The sequence below is a fragment of the Macaca mulatta genome, chromosome 11 (assembly GCF_049350105.2).
Source record: "Macaca mulatta isolate MMU2019108-1 chromosome 11, T2T-MMU8v2.0, whole genome shotgun sequence".
Classification (NCBI taxonomy): Eukaryota; Metazoa; Chordata; class Mammalia; order Primates; family Cercopithecidae; genus Macaca; species Macaca mulatta.
Window position 1 is genome coordinate 7,507,707 of NC_133416.1, and position 12,619 is coordinate 7,520,325.

The 12,619-nt window shown below is 49.5% G+C and overlaps 1 protein-coding gene across 15 annotated transcripts; it reads right to left on the reverse strand.

The window, feature by feature from the left end:
- Positions 1-263: 263 nt before the first annotated feature.
- NOP2 (NOP2 nucleolar protein) lies at positions 264-12,613 on the reverse strand. 15 transcript variants are annotated; one of them, XM_077953383.1, is made up of 17 exons: positions 12,529-12,613; positions 12,131-12,240; positions 11,042-11,087; positions 10,804-10,892; positions 10,376-10,599; positions 7,590-7,645; positions 7,319-7,470; positions 7,020-7,219; positions 6,792-6,881; positions 5,608-5,695; positions 5,391-5,531; positions 4,350-4,489; positions 4,117-4,206; positions 3,867-3,989; positions 3,518-3,746; positions 1,732-1,853; positions 264-1,037 (listed from the first exon to the last, which is right to left on the reverse strand). In XM_077953383.1, the coding sequence occupies exons 2-16, from the start codon at positions 12,234-12,236 to the stop codon at positions 1,744-1,746; spliced, it is 1,884 nt and encodes a 627-aa protein (XP_077809509.1). In that variant the 5' UTR covers positions 12,237-12,240; positions 12,529-12,613; the 3' UTR covers positions 264-1,037; positions 1,732-1,743. The 15 variants fall into 15 exon arrangements, with proteins under 15 accessions (XP_077809509.1, XP_077809502.1, XP_015006396.2 ...); XM_077953376.1 differs by lacking the exon at positions 1,732-1,853 and adding an exon at positions 7,850-7,948 and having other exon boundaries at positions 10,376-10,611; XM_015150910.3 differs by lacking the exon at positions 1,732-1,853.
- Between the last annotated feature and the right edge of the window lie 6 nt (positions 12,614-12,619).

Sequence of the window (12,619 nt, forward strand, 5' to 3'; positions counted from 1 at the left end):
GGGATTACAGGCGTGAGCCAGCATGTCCGGCCTTCCCCTACACTTCTATTGCCCTCCTCTCCCCAGAGTTCAATCACCCCTAGCTCTGACTCCAGGGCTCTCCCTTCCTGGGAAGACTCAAGGCTGCAGGAGCCTAAAACTGACCTGATTTCTCAGTAGCACCCAACCATTCCCTCTCCTCAGAAGATCCCAGTCCCACCTTCCCACCTCTACCCTTAAAGCAGCAAAGGCAGTACCCAGTTCCCTCAAAAATACTCAGCGGCCAGAGGTTGTAAAATGTGTATTAAATTTCATGGGTATGCACAGTGGAGAAGGCATCCTCATAGAGGCAAGAGTTCCAACCCGGTGACAATGGCAGTGAGCCACCCCAGTCTAGTTTTCAACCATCTAAGACAGGAGCAGCTGGCCATTCCCCCGGGACTGAGATTTCTTCCTCTTTGCTGGTGGGGGGCGGCTGGAACTGATGGGAGACACAGTCGGAGACTGAGGCCCCTTGGGGGTGTCATTCTGTTTCTGGAAGGCAGCTTTCTTGAAAGGCTGCTCTGGCAACTGCTGCTTCTCAACCCCCTTGGCCCTTCCAAGGGGGTGATGATGGTCCTTAGGTTTCAGGGTGGCCTGAGTCTTGGATGGGGATAACACAGCCGGTGTTTCTGTGTCTGTGCCCTTGGGAGAGGCATTCTGCTTGAGGAAGGCAACTTTCTTGGAGGACTGTAATTTAGGCGATCGTTGCTTTAGCTTCCCAGTCACCTTGGACTCCCTGATCCCTTCGGCTTTTCCAGCTGGCTGACTGCTATCCTGGCACCTGGAGGAAGCTTGGGTCTTTCTGACAGAAGGTACAGTGGACAATTCTGAGTCTGCCCCTTTAGAGGTGCCATTCGGCTTCTGGAAGGAGGCCTTCTTGGGACGTTGCTGTTTCTGCAGCTGCTGCTTTGTCTTTGCAGCCCCCTTGGCCTTTTTGGCTGGCTGGCTGCTGTTCTCAGACTTGGGGATGACCTGAGGCAAGTCTACATTTTTAGGTGTGGCTGTTTCAGAATTTCCTGGGGTTAAAATTAAACAGATGGTGTCAGAAAATAGGCCTTATCACCGTATTTTATTTTATTTTATTTTATTTGAGATGGAGCCTCGCTCTGTCGTCCAGGCTGGAGTGCAGTGGCATGATCTCGGCTCACTGCAAGCTCCACCTCCCAGGCTCACACCATTCTTCTACCTCAGCCTCCGGAGTAGCTGGGACTACAGGCGCCCGCCACCATGCCCATAGAATTTTTTTTATTTTTAGTGGGGACAGGGTTTCACCGTGTTAGCCAGGATGGTCTCGATCTCCTGACCTCGTGATCCGCCCACCTCAGCCTCCCAAAGTGAGCTGGGATTACAGGCATGAGCCACTGTGCCTGGCCTATCACCATATTTTAATATTCTCATATTAAAATATGAGAATTGCCATCTCTTGGGCAGGAGCTCCACACAATTAGGTCAGTGCCTAAGAGCAGATTACCGAAATTCCCATTACTTAATTAACTTGGCCTTTACTCAAGTCCTACTTGAACCTTGTATTAAGAGATCACTGCTTATAGGCCAGGTGTGGTAGCTCACACCTGTAATTCCAGCACTTTGGGAGGCCAAGGCAAGTGGATTGCTTGAGGCTAGGAGTTCAAGACCAGCCTAGTCAACATGGTGAAATCGTCTCTACTAAAAAGATAAAAATTAGCCAGGGATGGTGGTACCTGTCCACACCTGTAATCCTAGCTACTTGGGAGTCTGAGACACAAGAATCACTTGAACCTGGAAGGTGGAGGTTGCAATAAGCTGAGACTGCACCACTGCAGTCCAGCCTGAACAATAGAGCAAGACATTGTCTCAAAAAAAAAAAAAAAAAAAAAAAATTCACTGCCTATCCTTGGGCCAAAAGATTTTTTACAGGAAGCTGCGCCCTCTTGAGGACAGGAAGTAACAAGACGCTGTAAGGAAAAAATGAATTGGTTTTGGGTATTTTTTTTTTTTTTTGAGACAGAGTCTTGCTCTGTCGCCCCAGCTGGAGTGCAGTGGTGTGATCTCGGCTCACTGCAACCTCTGCCTCCTGGGTTCAAGCGATTCTCCTGCCTCAGACTCCCGACAATCACAAGCGTGTGCCACCATGTCCGGCTAAGTTTTGTATTTTTAGTAGAGACGGGGTTTCACCATGTTGACCAGCTGGTCGAACTCCTGACCTCGGGTGATCCACCCGCCTCAGCCTCCCTAAGTGCTGGGGTTACAGGCAGGCACGAGCCACCACGCCCGGCCTCACAGGGTCTTCTAAATGAATTTGAAGCACTAGCCTTTATTTTATTTACTTTTTTTTTTTTTTTTTTTGAGGCAGGGTCTCACTGTGTTGCCCAGGCTGGAGTACAGTGGTGCCATCATAGCTCACTGCAACCTCAAACTCCTGGGGCTCAAGGGATCCTCCTGCCTCAGCCTCCAGAGTAGCTGGAACTACAGACAAAGTCTCCCTTTGTTGCCCAGACAGGTCTCAAACTTGTGGTCTTAAGCGATCCTCCTACCTCAGCCTCCCAAAGTACTGGGATTTACAGGCATGAGCCACCACCATACCTGGCCTATTTATTTTTTAAATCAGAGAAGTTTTTTTCCACACGGATTATGATGAACTGCAGGATAATTAAAATATGTACTTTTTAAGTTATAGCAAATTTTACTATTTCTTTTTTTTGAGACAGAATTTTGCTCTTGTTGCCCAGGCTGGAAAGCAATAGCATGATCTCAGCTTACTGAAACCTCCACCTCCTAGGTTCAAGCAATTCTCCTGCCTCAGCCTCCTGAGTAGCTGGGATTACAGGCATGCACCACCACACCCAACTAATTATTATATTTTTAGTAGAGACGGGGTTTCACCATGTGGAATTCCTGACCTCAGGTGAGTGCTGGGATTATACGCATGAGCCACCACGCCCAGACAAATTCTACTATTTCTGAAGTAGCTCTTCTCTCCCTCTTGCAATTAAACCCAGGGTTATATCCCAGTAAGTAGTGTTCTCAAGGCTGTTTCAGAAAACCCCACCCTTCCCTTGAGATGCAGGCCGGACTCCTCAAGATGGCTGAGAAAACAATCTGCAATGAGTGTGACAGGCTGAGAACTGCTGACAAAGCTCTGTGGAGCTCTGTTCCAACCCAGTGCTGAGAATGCTGGACCAGCAGAGGTACAGTACCAGTAAGTCAACCCTCTGCCAAGAAGGAAAAGAAACCACAACCTTCATTTGGAATGTATTTAGTGCTGAACAACTGCAGCCACTTGGCAGAATAAAGGAAAAGGCCTCCATCCATATGAACACTTCAGCTTATTCACATGGGGTCCAGCACTCAAAAGCAATTCTAGCTGGAATGAGAGGGTTCTCTCATCCAAGCATGCAAAGGTTGGAGTAAGGGATGCATGAATCTTTCCTTTCCCTTCCCTTCTGTCACGCCATAAAGGCTCCTGAAAGGTGAAAAGAGCAAAGGTGGTGATGAAGGGTAGAAAAAGATCACTCACCTGTCTCGGACTGAGGGATAGAATTGGAGAATTTCTTGAACTTGGCAATGAAGAACCCATCCATATTGTGGGTATGAGGGTAGAAGCGTCGGGCAGAACGCAGACTGGGGTGGAAGCGCCTTTCTCGAAAGCGGGTAAAACCCTCCTGGCCAAAGTCTAGGCCTGTGGGCACCAGTCGCACATTCCTCTTTTTCAGAGCATAGTCTACCACCCACTCATTCTCTTCCACCTGGATGTTGGGGGAAGATAAACAAGGGAGGAAAAAGCAGAGCTGGAGCTGAAGGGAGCTCATAGGGGCAAAGAGCCCCCCAGCCCAGCCTCCCCTGCTCTGCCATGGCAGAGGCCTCACCATGATAGAACAGGTGCAGTAAACAAGGTAGCCTCCTGTCTTGGAGGTGGCATTGACAGAGTCAATAGCACTCAGAAGCAACTCCTTCTGGAGGTGAGCACAGCGCAGGATGTCCTTCTCATCCTGTCCCAAAAAGAGACCCAAAGGCAGCCTCAGGAGGAGAGGGGAGCCCAGAGAATGTCCCCATTTCACTTTCCAGCTCTACGAGACCCAGCCAAGGCGTCTCAGTGGCCACCACCTGACTCCTCACCTTGTTAGTCTTCACGGCTGGGTCCTTGGAGATGACCCCAGTGCCACTGCAGGGAGCATCCAGCAGCACTCGGTCAAAGCCCCCCACCACCTGGGGAAAAGATACAGATGAATCCTATGTCTCTTCCGCAACCAGCAGCGCACTATTTACTAGGGTCAAGTCTGAACACTGAGGTCAGGAAGGGAGAAGGTCAACTGCAAGAAGCCTCAGGAGACACACAGCTTGAGTCTCACCTTGGGGAACTGGCGCCCATCATAGTGACTGATAACGGTGTTGGTGACTCCCAGCCGGTGCAAGTTGCCCACAACACTCTTAAGCCGCTCAGCATTGGCGTCATTGGCAAGGATCACACCCGTATTCTTCATCAGCTGGGCTAAAGGGAGGGCAGTAACAGTGCTGATCAGCCAGTTCCACTGCCTCCATACTAGCTCCCACCCTCCTGCTCAGGAATCCACAGAAGTGGTATCACCTCAAGGCAACTTCACTCCCAACAAGCCTGCCTACTCTATAGGCTGATCCACTCTGCACTAGCCCCTGGTGGTCAGCAAGTCTACCAACGTGGTTTTCCCATTTTTACTGAACACCTATCTGGTCCTACATACTAAATTACTTCTTTTTTTTTTTTTTTTTTTTTTGAGACGGAGTCTCGCGCTGTCACCCAGGCTGGAGTGCAGTGGCCGGATCTCAGCTCACTGCAAGCTCCGCCTCCCGGGTTCACGCCATTCTCCTGCCTCAGCCTCCCGAGTAGCTGGGACTACAGGCGCCCGCCACCTCGCCCGGCTAGTTTTTTGTATTTTTTAGTAGAGACGGGGTTTCACCGTGTTAACCAGGATGGTCTCGATCTCCCGACCTCGTGATCCGCCCGTCTCGGCCTCCCAAAGTGCTGGGATTACAGGCTTGAGCCACCGCGCCCGGCCTAAATTACTTCTTTTAAGTGATAACAGCTTAATAAAAGTTATGGCTGCTGAGTATGTGCTGAATACCGCCAAGGACTTCTAAATGCATCATCTTAACCCTCACAATCCAAGCATAATCCAAGGGGAACCCCAAGCGCAATTACCATCCCATTTTACAGATGACAAAAGAGAATCCAGAGTCAGATGTGTATAAGTGGCACACCCGGCACTTATACACAGGCCGACTCCAGAGACTGCTCCTCACCACTCTGCTAGAGCCTGCACATCGTGTTCCGTGAGCGCTAGTGAGTCAGCAACCCCATCTACTTTCAAAAGCAAGACAGCCCGATGAATCCCACCTGCCTGCCCGTCTCATACCCATGTAGCTGGTCTTTCCTCCAGGGGCACAACACATGTCCAGGATCCGCTCATGTTCCTGGGGTGCCAAGGCCATGACGGGCAGCATGCTGGAGGCTCCCTGCAGCATGTAGTGCCCAGCCAGGTACTCGGGGGTGGCACCTGTGGAGGAGGACCACCCTGTGACATGCGGTAGGGACAGGGACAGAGGTAGAAGGGCTCTTGGGTGGAGACTTACCAATGGGCACAGAAGAATCATATACCACTAGTCCAGTCTTTGACCACTTGCCCAGGGGATCCAGATTAACCCCACGATTGATTAGAGCCTGAAGAGGGATGAAGATTTTTTTTTTTTTTTTTGAGACGGAGTCTCACTCTGTTGCCCAGCCTAGAGTGAGGTGGCGCAATCTTGGCTCACAGCAACCTCCACCTCCCGGATTTAAGCAATTCTTTCTTATGCCTCAGCCTCCTGAGTAGGTGGGACTACAGGCATGTACCACCATGCCTGGCTAATTTTTGTATTTTTCATCAAGATGGGGTTTCACCATGTTGGCCAGGCTGGTCTCTAGCTCCTGACCTCAGGTGATCTGCCCGCCTCGGCCTCCCAAAGTGCTAGGATTACAGGTGTGAGCCACCGCACCCAATTGGGATGAAGATTTTAATAACCTCATAGGCTACTCTACCCAGAAAACAGATGAAGACATTAAAAACATGGCCCATGGCCCCACAACTCCTAGGGTGCTTGCTCCGAATACAGTCATCATGGACTCATTGAGCAGTTTCTCTTTCCCACTCCATCCTACGGTGCCCTTTTTTTTTTAACCTCAGGCTCCTAACTCAAGGTCTGAACTTCATCCCAATGGAGCAGGATGCCACCTCCTGTTACTTTATTTCCTGGAAGTGGCATCTGATTTTCTAAGAGGCTGACCCCTCCACCATACTAAAAATTTAATGATACTGGTTATAGCACATTACATTATTAGGTTTTCTTCACACCAGGAAATACACAACACATATAACCCAACAACTAACTTTAAAACAGGGGTCGTTAACCTGGGGTCCCTGAACCCTCAGAAATGAGTTTAAAATATTGACTGTGCACATGTATTTTTTTTCTGCAGTCAGGAATCATATTTCCCCAGCTCCTCAATCATCTCCCTCCATTTTCCTTGGGCGCAGCACGCTCATCCTGAAGTCTCATCATCCTAGTCACAGGGAACAGAGGTTGGAGGGATGAACTTCCCATTCCTCAGAGGTCCTAGGCCCCCAGCCTGCCAGAGATATCAGGCCTCTGGGTTTGCCCCTCAGGGTCATGCTTAGGTCCTAAGGCCCCACCCAGTCAGGGAAGCACAGGGCAATCTCTGGAGTTGGCAGAAATCACTTCCCTTCTGAGATGAGCAAGCCTCAAAGGCCACCCCTCACCTGGGCAAGGTCTCGGCGTCGGGTTTTCAAGGTATTGGTCCGGAGGGTGACGGGCCGAGGCACCTCATTAGCTTCTAAGAACTCCACCAGCTGCCAGGCAAGACAGCAGGGAATAAATGAGGATGGCTAAGGAGCTCAGTCAGGGGAGCGGGGCAAGGGGGCTGAACCTCTTCCTTACACAGGGTAAGGAGGTGAGAAAAGAGAGGAGGCATTCTGGCAATCCAGTACCTCAGACAGAGGGAAGAGGTCCATGAGCTTGCCAAGCAGGAAGTCTCCATAGGAGTAGTAAGTGGCCAGATCCTTCTTGAGCCGGTTCAGGTATTCAGAACGAGACCGCCCTTCCTCCCGCTGAGCCCCAAAATCACGCAGAATTCCCACGATATCCTGGATCCGCTTGTGAACTCGTTGCAGGTCTGGAGCCTGGGCATGTGGGCCTGTTAAGGAACTGTGTCATGATGTCCTAGGGCCTGGAAATCCCTCTCCCAAGCACCTTCCTCCTAACTCTTCACTCTGTCCTGCAAGGATATCCTGCTCCATCTCCCCGGCAGGGGGCAGCACAAATGGTTCCTCATCCACATTGATCTGCAGGCCCCCATCTGCCTCCTCCTCCTTTGAGGGGCCGGACTCAGGGGTCACTTCTTCCTCCTCATCCTCCGTCTCCTCTTCACTCCACTGGACCCTAGAAACAGGTCCAAGAATAGAGTGATTCACAGACCAAAACAGACACCTCCTCCTTCCACACAGCTTCCCCACCCTAGCCGCTGCCTATGCTCCATCCCAGTAGCTTCCAAAACTCACCCAGCAGCAGCTTCCCGGACCTTCTGCTTCCGAGCAGCTCTTTCAATGGGCAGCAGCTGAAGAGACACAAGGGCTGTTAATACAGGCCTGCCCTTCCATCAGCCCTTGTAGCACTTTCTATCTCTGTATCTTATTTTCTCGCTAAATAAAAATCCAACACTTGCTCTCAGAAGGAAATAGAGGAGCAAAGAAACGAAGATAAAATTGGCAGAATATTGATCACTGTTGAAACTAAGTAATGAGGGCATGGTGGTGCACGCCTGTAAATCCCAGCTACTCAGGAAGCTGAGGCAGGAGAATTGCTTGAACCCAGAAGGTGGAGGTTGCAGTGAGCCAAGATCGAGCCACTGCACTCCAGCCTGGGCAACAGAACAAGACTCCATCTCAAAAAAAAAAAAAAAACAAAACAAAAACCAAGTAATGAATTAAAGGGTTCATTACATTTTTCTTTCTACTATTATGTGTTTTTCACTTTTCCATTAAGAAAAAAAAAAAAAAAACTTGAAAAACACCTGCACATATAAAGGACAAAAATTGCCCTTGACTACCATTTTGCCATATTTTTTTTAGAGAAGTCTTGCTCTTGTCCCCCAGGATGGAGTGCAATGGCACGATCTTGGCTCACTGCAACCTCCGCCTCCCAGGTTCAAACGATTCTCCTGCCTCAACCTTCCAAGTAGCTGGGATTATAGGCATGCACTACCATGCCCAGCTAATTTTTTGTATTTTTAGCAGAGACGGGGTTTCACCATGTTGGCCAGGCTGGTCTCGAACTCCTGACCTCAGGTGATTTGCCCACTCGGCCTCCCAAAGTGCTGGGATTAAAGGTGTGAGCCACCACGCCTGGCCCATTTTGCTATATTTTTTTCAAGTTTGTTTCTTTTTTTTTTTTGAGACGGAGTCTCGCTCTGTCGCCCAGGCTGGAGTGCAGTGGCCAGATCTCAGCTCACTGCAAGCTCCGCCTCCCGGGTTCACGCCATTCTCCTGCCTCAGTCTCCTGAGTAGCTGGGACTACAGGCGCCCACCACCTCGCCCGGCTAGTTTTTTGTATTTTTTTAGTAGAGACGGGGTTTCACCGTGTTAGCCAGGATGGTCTCGATCTCCTGACCGCGTGATCCGCCCGTCTCGGCCTCCCAAAGTGCTGGGATTACAGGCTTGAGCCACCGCGCCCGGCCAAGTTTGTTTCTTGCTTTTTAGACTTCAGTTAAATCACAGGCATTTTCATAGACACAATGACCAGTGTTAACTGCATCATATGCATGAACCATAACTTAAACATATTGTATATTTTGGAAGTTTCCAGAGTTTTTGGCATTATGATCCACATGGTGCCTGCAAACCTAATAATGACCCTATAGATACAAAGGGATGGAAGAAAGGGGTGCACATGGGGACTTTCTCTTTTTTTTCTATACGATTCTAATAATACATCTACATACTAATTGTATAATAATTTCCTGCACCTCAGTAAAGAACTATTTGCTGATGTTTTGGATCATCTTCCTTAATAGGGAATTACTATGTCAAAAGGAAGAAGTTTTTGTGTTTTTTTTTTGAGACAGTCTCACTCTGTCACCCAGGCTGGAGTGCAGTGGTAAGATCACAGCTCACTGCAGCCTCAACCTCCCAAGCTCCAGTCATCTTCCTGCCTCAGCATCCTGAGTAGCTGGGACTACAGGCGTACGCCACCACACCCAGCTAATTTTTAAACAATTTTTTTTTTTTTTTTTTGAGACAGAGTCTCACGCTGTTGCCCAGGCTGGAGTGCAGTGGCGCAATCTCGGCTCACTGCAAGCTCCGCCTCCCGGGTTCCCGCCATTCTCCTGCCTCAGCCTCCTGAGTAGCTGGGACTACAGGCGCCCGCCACCGCGCCCGGCTAATTTTTTGTATTTTTAGTAGAGACGGGGTTTCACTGTGGTCTCGATCTCCTGACCTTGTGATCCGCCCGCCTCGGCCTCCCAAAGTGCTGGGATTACAGGATTGAGCCACTGCGCCCGGCTAAACAATTTTTTTAACTTTTTTTTTTATTTTTTTTGAGACAGAGTCTCACTTTGTTGCACAGGCTGGAGTGCAATGGCACGATCTCGGCTCACTGCAACCTCCGCCTCCCAGGTTCAAGCGATTCTCCTGCCTCAGCCTCCCGGGTAGCTAGGAGTAACTGGGATTACAGGTGCACACCACCACACCAGCTAATTTTTGTATTTTTAGTAGAGATGGGGTTTTGCCACGTTGTCCAGGCTGGTCTCCAACTCCTGAGCTCAGGTGATCCGCTCACCTCGGCCTCCCAAGTGCCAGGATTATAGGCGTGAGCCACTGCACCCAGCCAATTTTTTAATTTTTTGTAGAGACGGTATCTCCCTGTGTTGCTCAAGCTGGTCTCCAACTCCTAGGCTCAAGCAATTCTCTTGCCTCAGCCTCCCAAAGTGCTGGGATTACAAACGTGAGCCACCATACCCAGCCAAAAGGAACAAATATTTCACAGTTCTGAGATAACTGCTTTATAAAAAGTGCATTTCTGTTCCCATCAGTGGAGCACACCATTGTCCACCTTCCCACATCCACACCAAGAGAGCCTTCTAGATTTTTTTAAATGCTCTATCCTACAGCTCCTTCAAACTTGTAGGTGCACTGGGAGAGGATATAAGGCAGTAGGGAAACAGTGATGGAGCACAAAAACCCCTTTCCTCTAGTCAGGCTTATCCTTGCCACTAAGAAACAGTCTCAAGAATCTGGAAAGAAACTAAATAGCAAGGGTCCTTCTCTGAATGCCCAGAGATGAATCTCACCTCTTCACCTTCCTCCTCATCCTCAGAGTTGGAGTCAGCTCCATAGTCATCTACCATATCAGCATCATCCTCGGAGCCCCAGAGGTCCCCCTGGTTCACCACATCATCTTCTTCAGAGTCTTCCTCCTCCTCTTCCTCATCACTGCTAGGTGCTGGGCGCTTCTTGCCTTGAGCAGCATTAAATAGGGACTGGGGTCCCTTCTTACCAGCTGTCTGGACAGCTCCTGCAAAGATCCCTAAGGGTTTGACGAGTCCTGGACTAATGGCAGCCACACATTCCCGGGCCCCACACCCTGGGGAGCCTGTACTTTCTACCCCTCAGAATGTCCTCTGGCTGTTCCTTTCATTCCGGAAATGTTTAGCAAGTCCTTCCCTACCCAGGACCCAGAGGACTCCTCATGTAGCATCCAGCTCTTAGTTTCACTGACCTTTTGGTAGCTTTCCAGGCAATGGTTTGGCCTCAGGGGACTTATTTGTCTTAGGGACTTCAGCAGAACCCAGCCTCCTCTTGGCTGCCCTGAAAAGACACAAGAGATTCAAGGAGTAAAGAAATGGAAAGATATTTTCAGGTTCTGCCATTTCCACCATAGGGAAAAGTGAGAGTCCAGAATTAACTCTGTGGTCAAAGATAAGCAGTACCAATTAAGTCCTGACACCCACACTTACCTCTTTCGAGCACGACTAGACAGCCTCTTGGAATTTTCGTCACTTACTGTTTGAAAAAGAAAAACGAGGCAGAACAAGTTACAGGGGACACTGAAAATAAATGGGAATGGAAATAAACATGGTAAGAGAATTAGTACACTAATTAAAAGGAGTCCATTTAAATCTCAGCCCTGTCATTATTTAATAATTGTATATGAGTTTCTTTTTTTTTTGAAATGGAGTTTCACTCTTGGTCTTCCAGGCTGGAGTGGTGCAATGGCGTGATCTCAGCTCACTGCAACCTCCGTCTCCCAGGTTCAAGCGATTCTATTGCCTCAGCCTCCCACCACCACACCCAACTAATTTTTGTATTTTTAGTAGAGACACGGTTTCACCATGTTGGCCAGGCTGGTCTTGAACACCGGACCTCAGGTGATCCACCTGCCTCGGCCTCCCAAAGTGCTGGGATTACAGACGTGAGCCACTGAGCCTGGCTATACGAGTTTCTTAACCTCTCCGCATCCATTTCCTTAATAGTGCCTCTCTCACAGGGCTCTAAGATGATGAAGTGACATAACAAGACCAACAAGTTCAACATAGTGCCCAGGACTTGCTACTATCTCAATAAACTGCATCCTTTATCCAAAGCCCAACACAAACTCCAGGTCCTGTGTTATCTCCCACCAGTCTTCCACACAGTAGACTACTACTTGGCATGGAGAAGCCGGATCCGTGCTTTTCCATTTCCATTCCTTCCAAAAAATCAATGACTGACCCCTCCCCTTCACTACTTCCTCTTGGTACAACTTAACCCATTTTTCAAAACCCAGCTTAACATGCAGTTCTGCATGGGATCCCCCTTCCTCTGAACTCACAATGTTTTAAATCACACCTTTTCTTGCATGAATAGTTGTGTCCGTGTCCTCACATCTCTACGACCTAAACAGTTCCCTACAATCTAAACGACAGTGTTTCATTCATACCTCCTAGTAACTAATACATAGAAGATTCCACCTAAATAGAAAATGAACAAAGACTAAAAAAGAGAAGAGGTTATGATACAGAATACTGCAAAAGCTGAGGGATCAGGAGACCACAACTAATCCTTACCTGCGGGCAAGAATCTGGCGAGTTCTGTCTCGGCACCCTTCTGCTTCCGGGCCTTTCGGCCTGGCCCCCGCTTCTCCTTCTTTGTAGGGTCCAATTTGCGCCCCATAGTACTATGGCAGACAGAAATGTGAGAAGGTGGCGTCGCGCGTGCCGGAGGAAACGGCAGAACGCAGGCTTGGCGTACTATAGTGGGAAAGGGGACAAGCTCAACTCAGCACCCGCAACTCACTCAGCACCCCCGATTCACTCAGCACCCGCGACTCAAGTACCCCCGCTATCCCCCTGGAGGCCGACCGAACGCCCTCCCACCCTGAAACCCAGGTAGTGCACTCCTCTCCCCACGTCCCAGACCAGGTCAGGGCTGCCACCCTTCGTCCCCCAATTTCCTCTAGACCCACCAGAATGCGGGTTAAGGCCCGAGACTGCCCTTGGGGCCGCGCTCCACGTGCACTCCGCAGCTAGCTTTCGGCCGCCACTCGCCACAGAGTC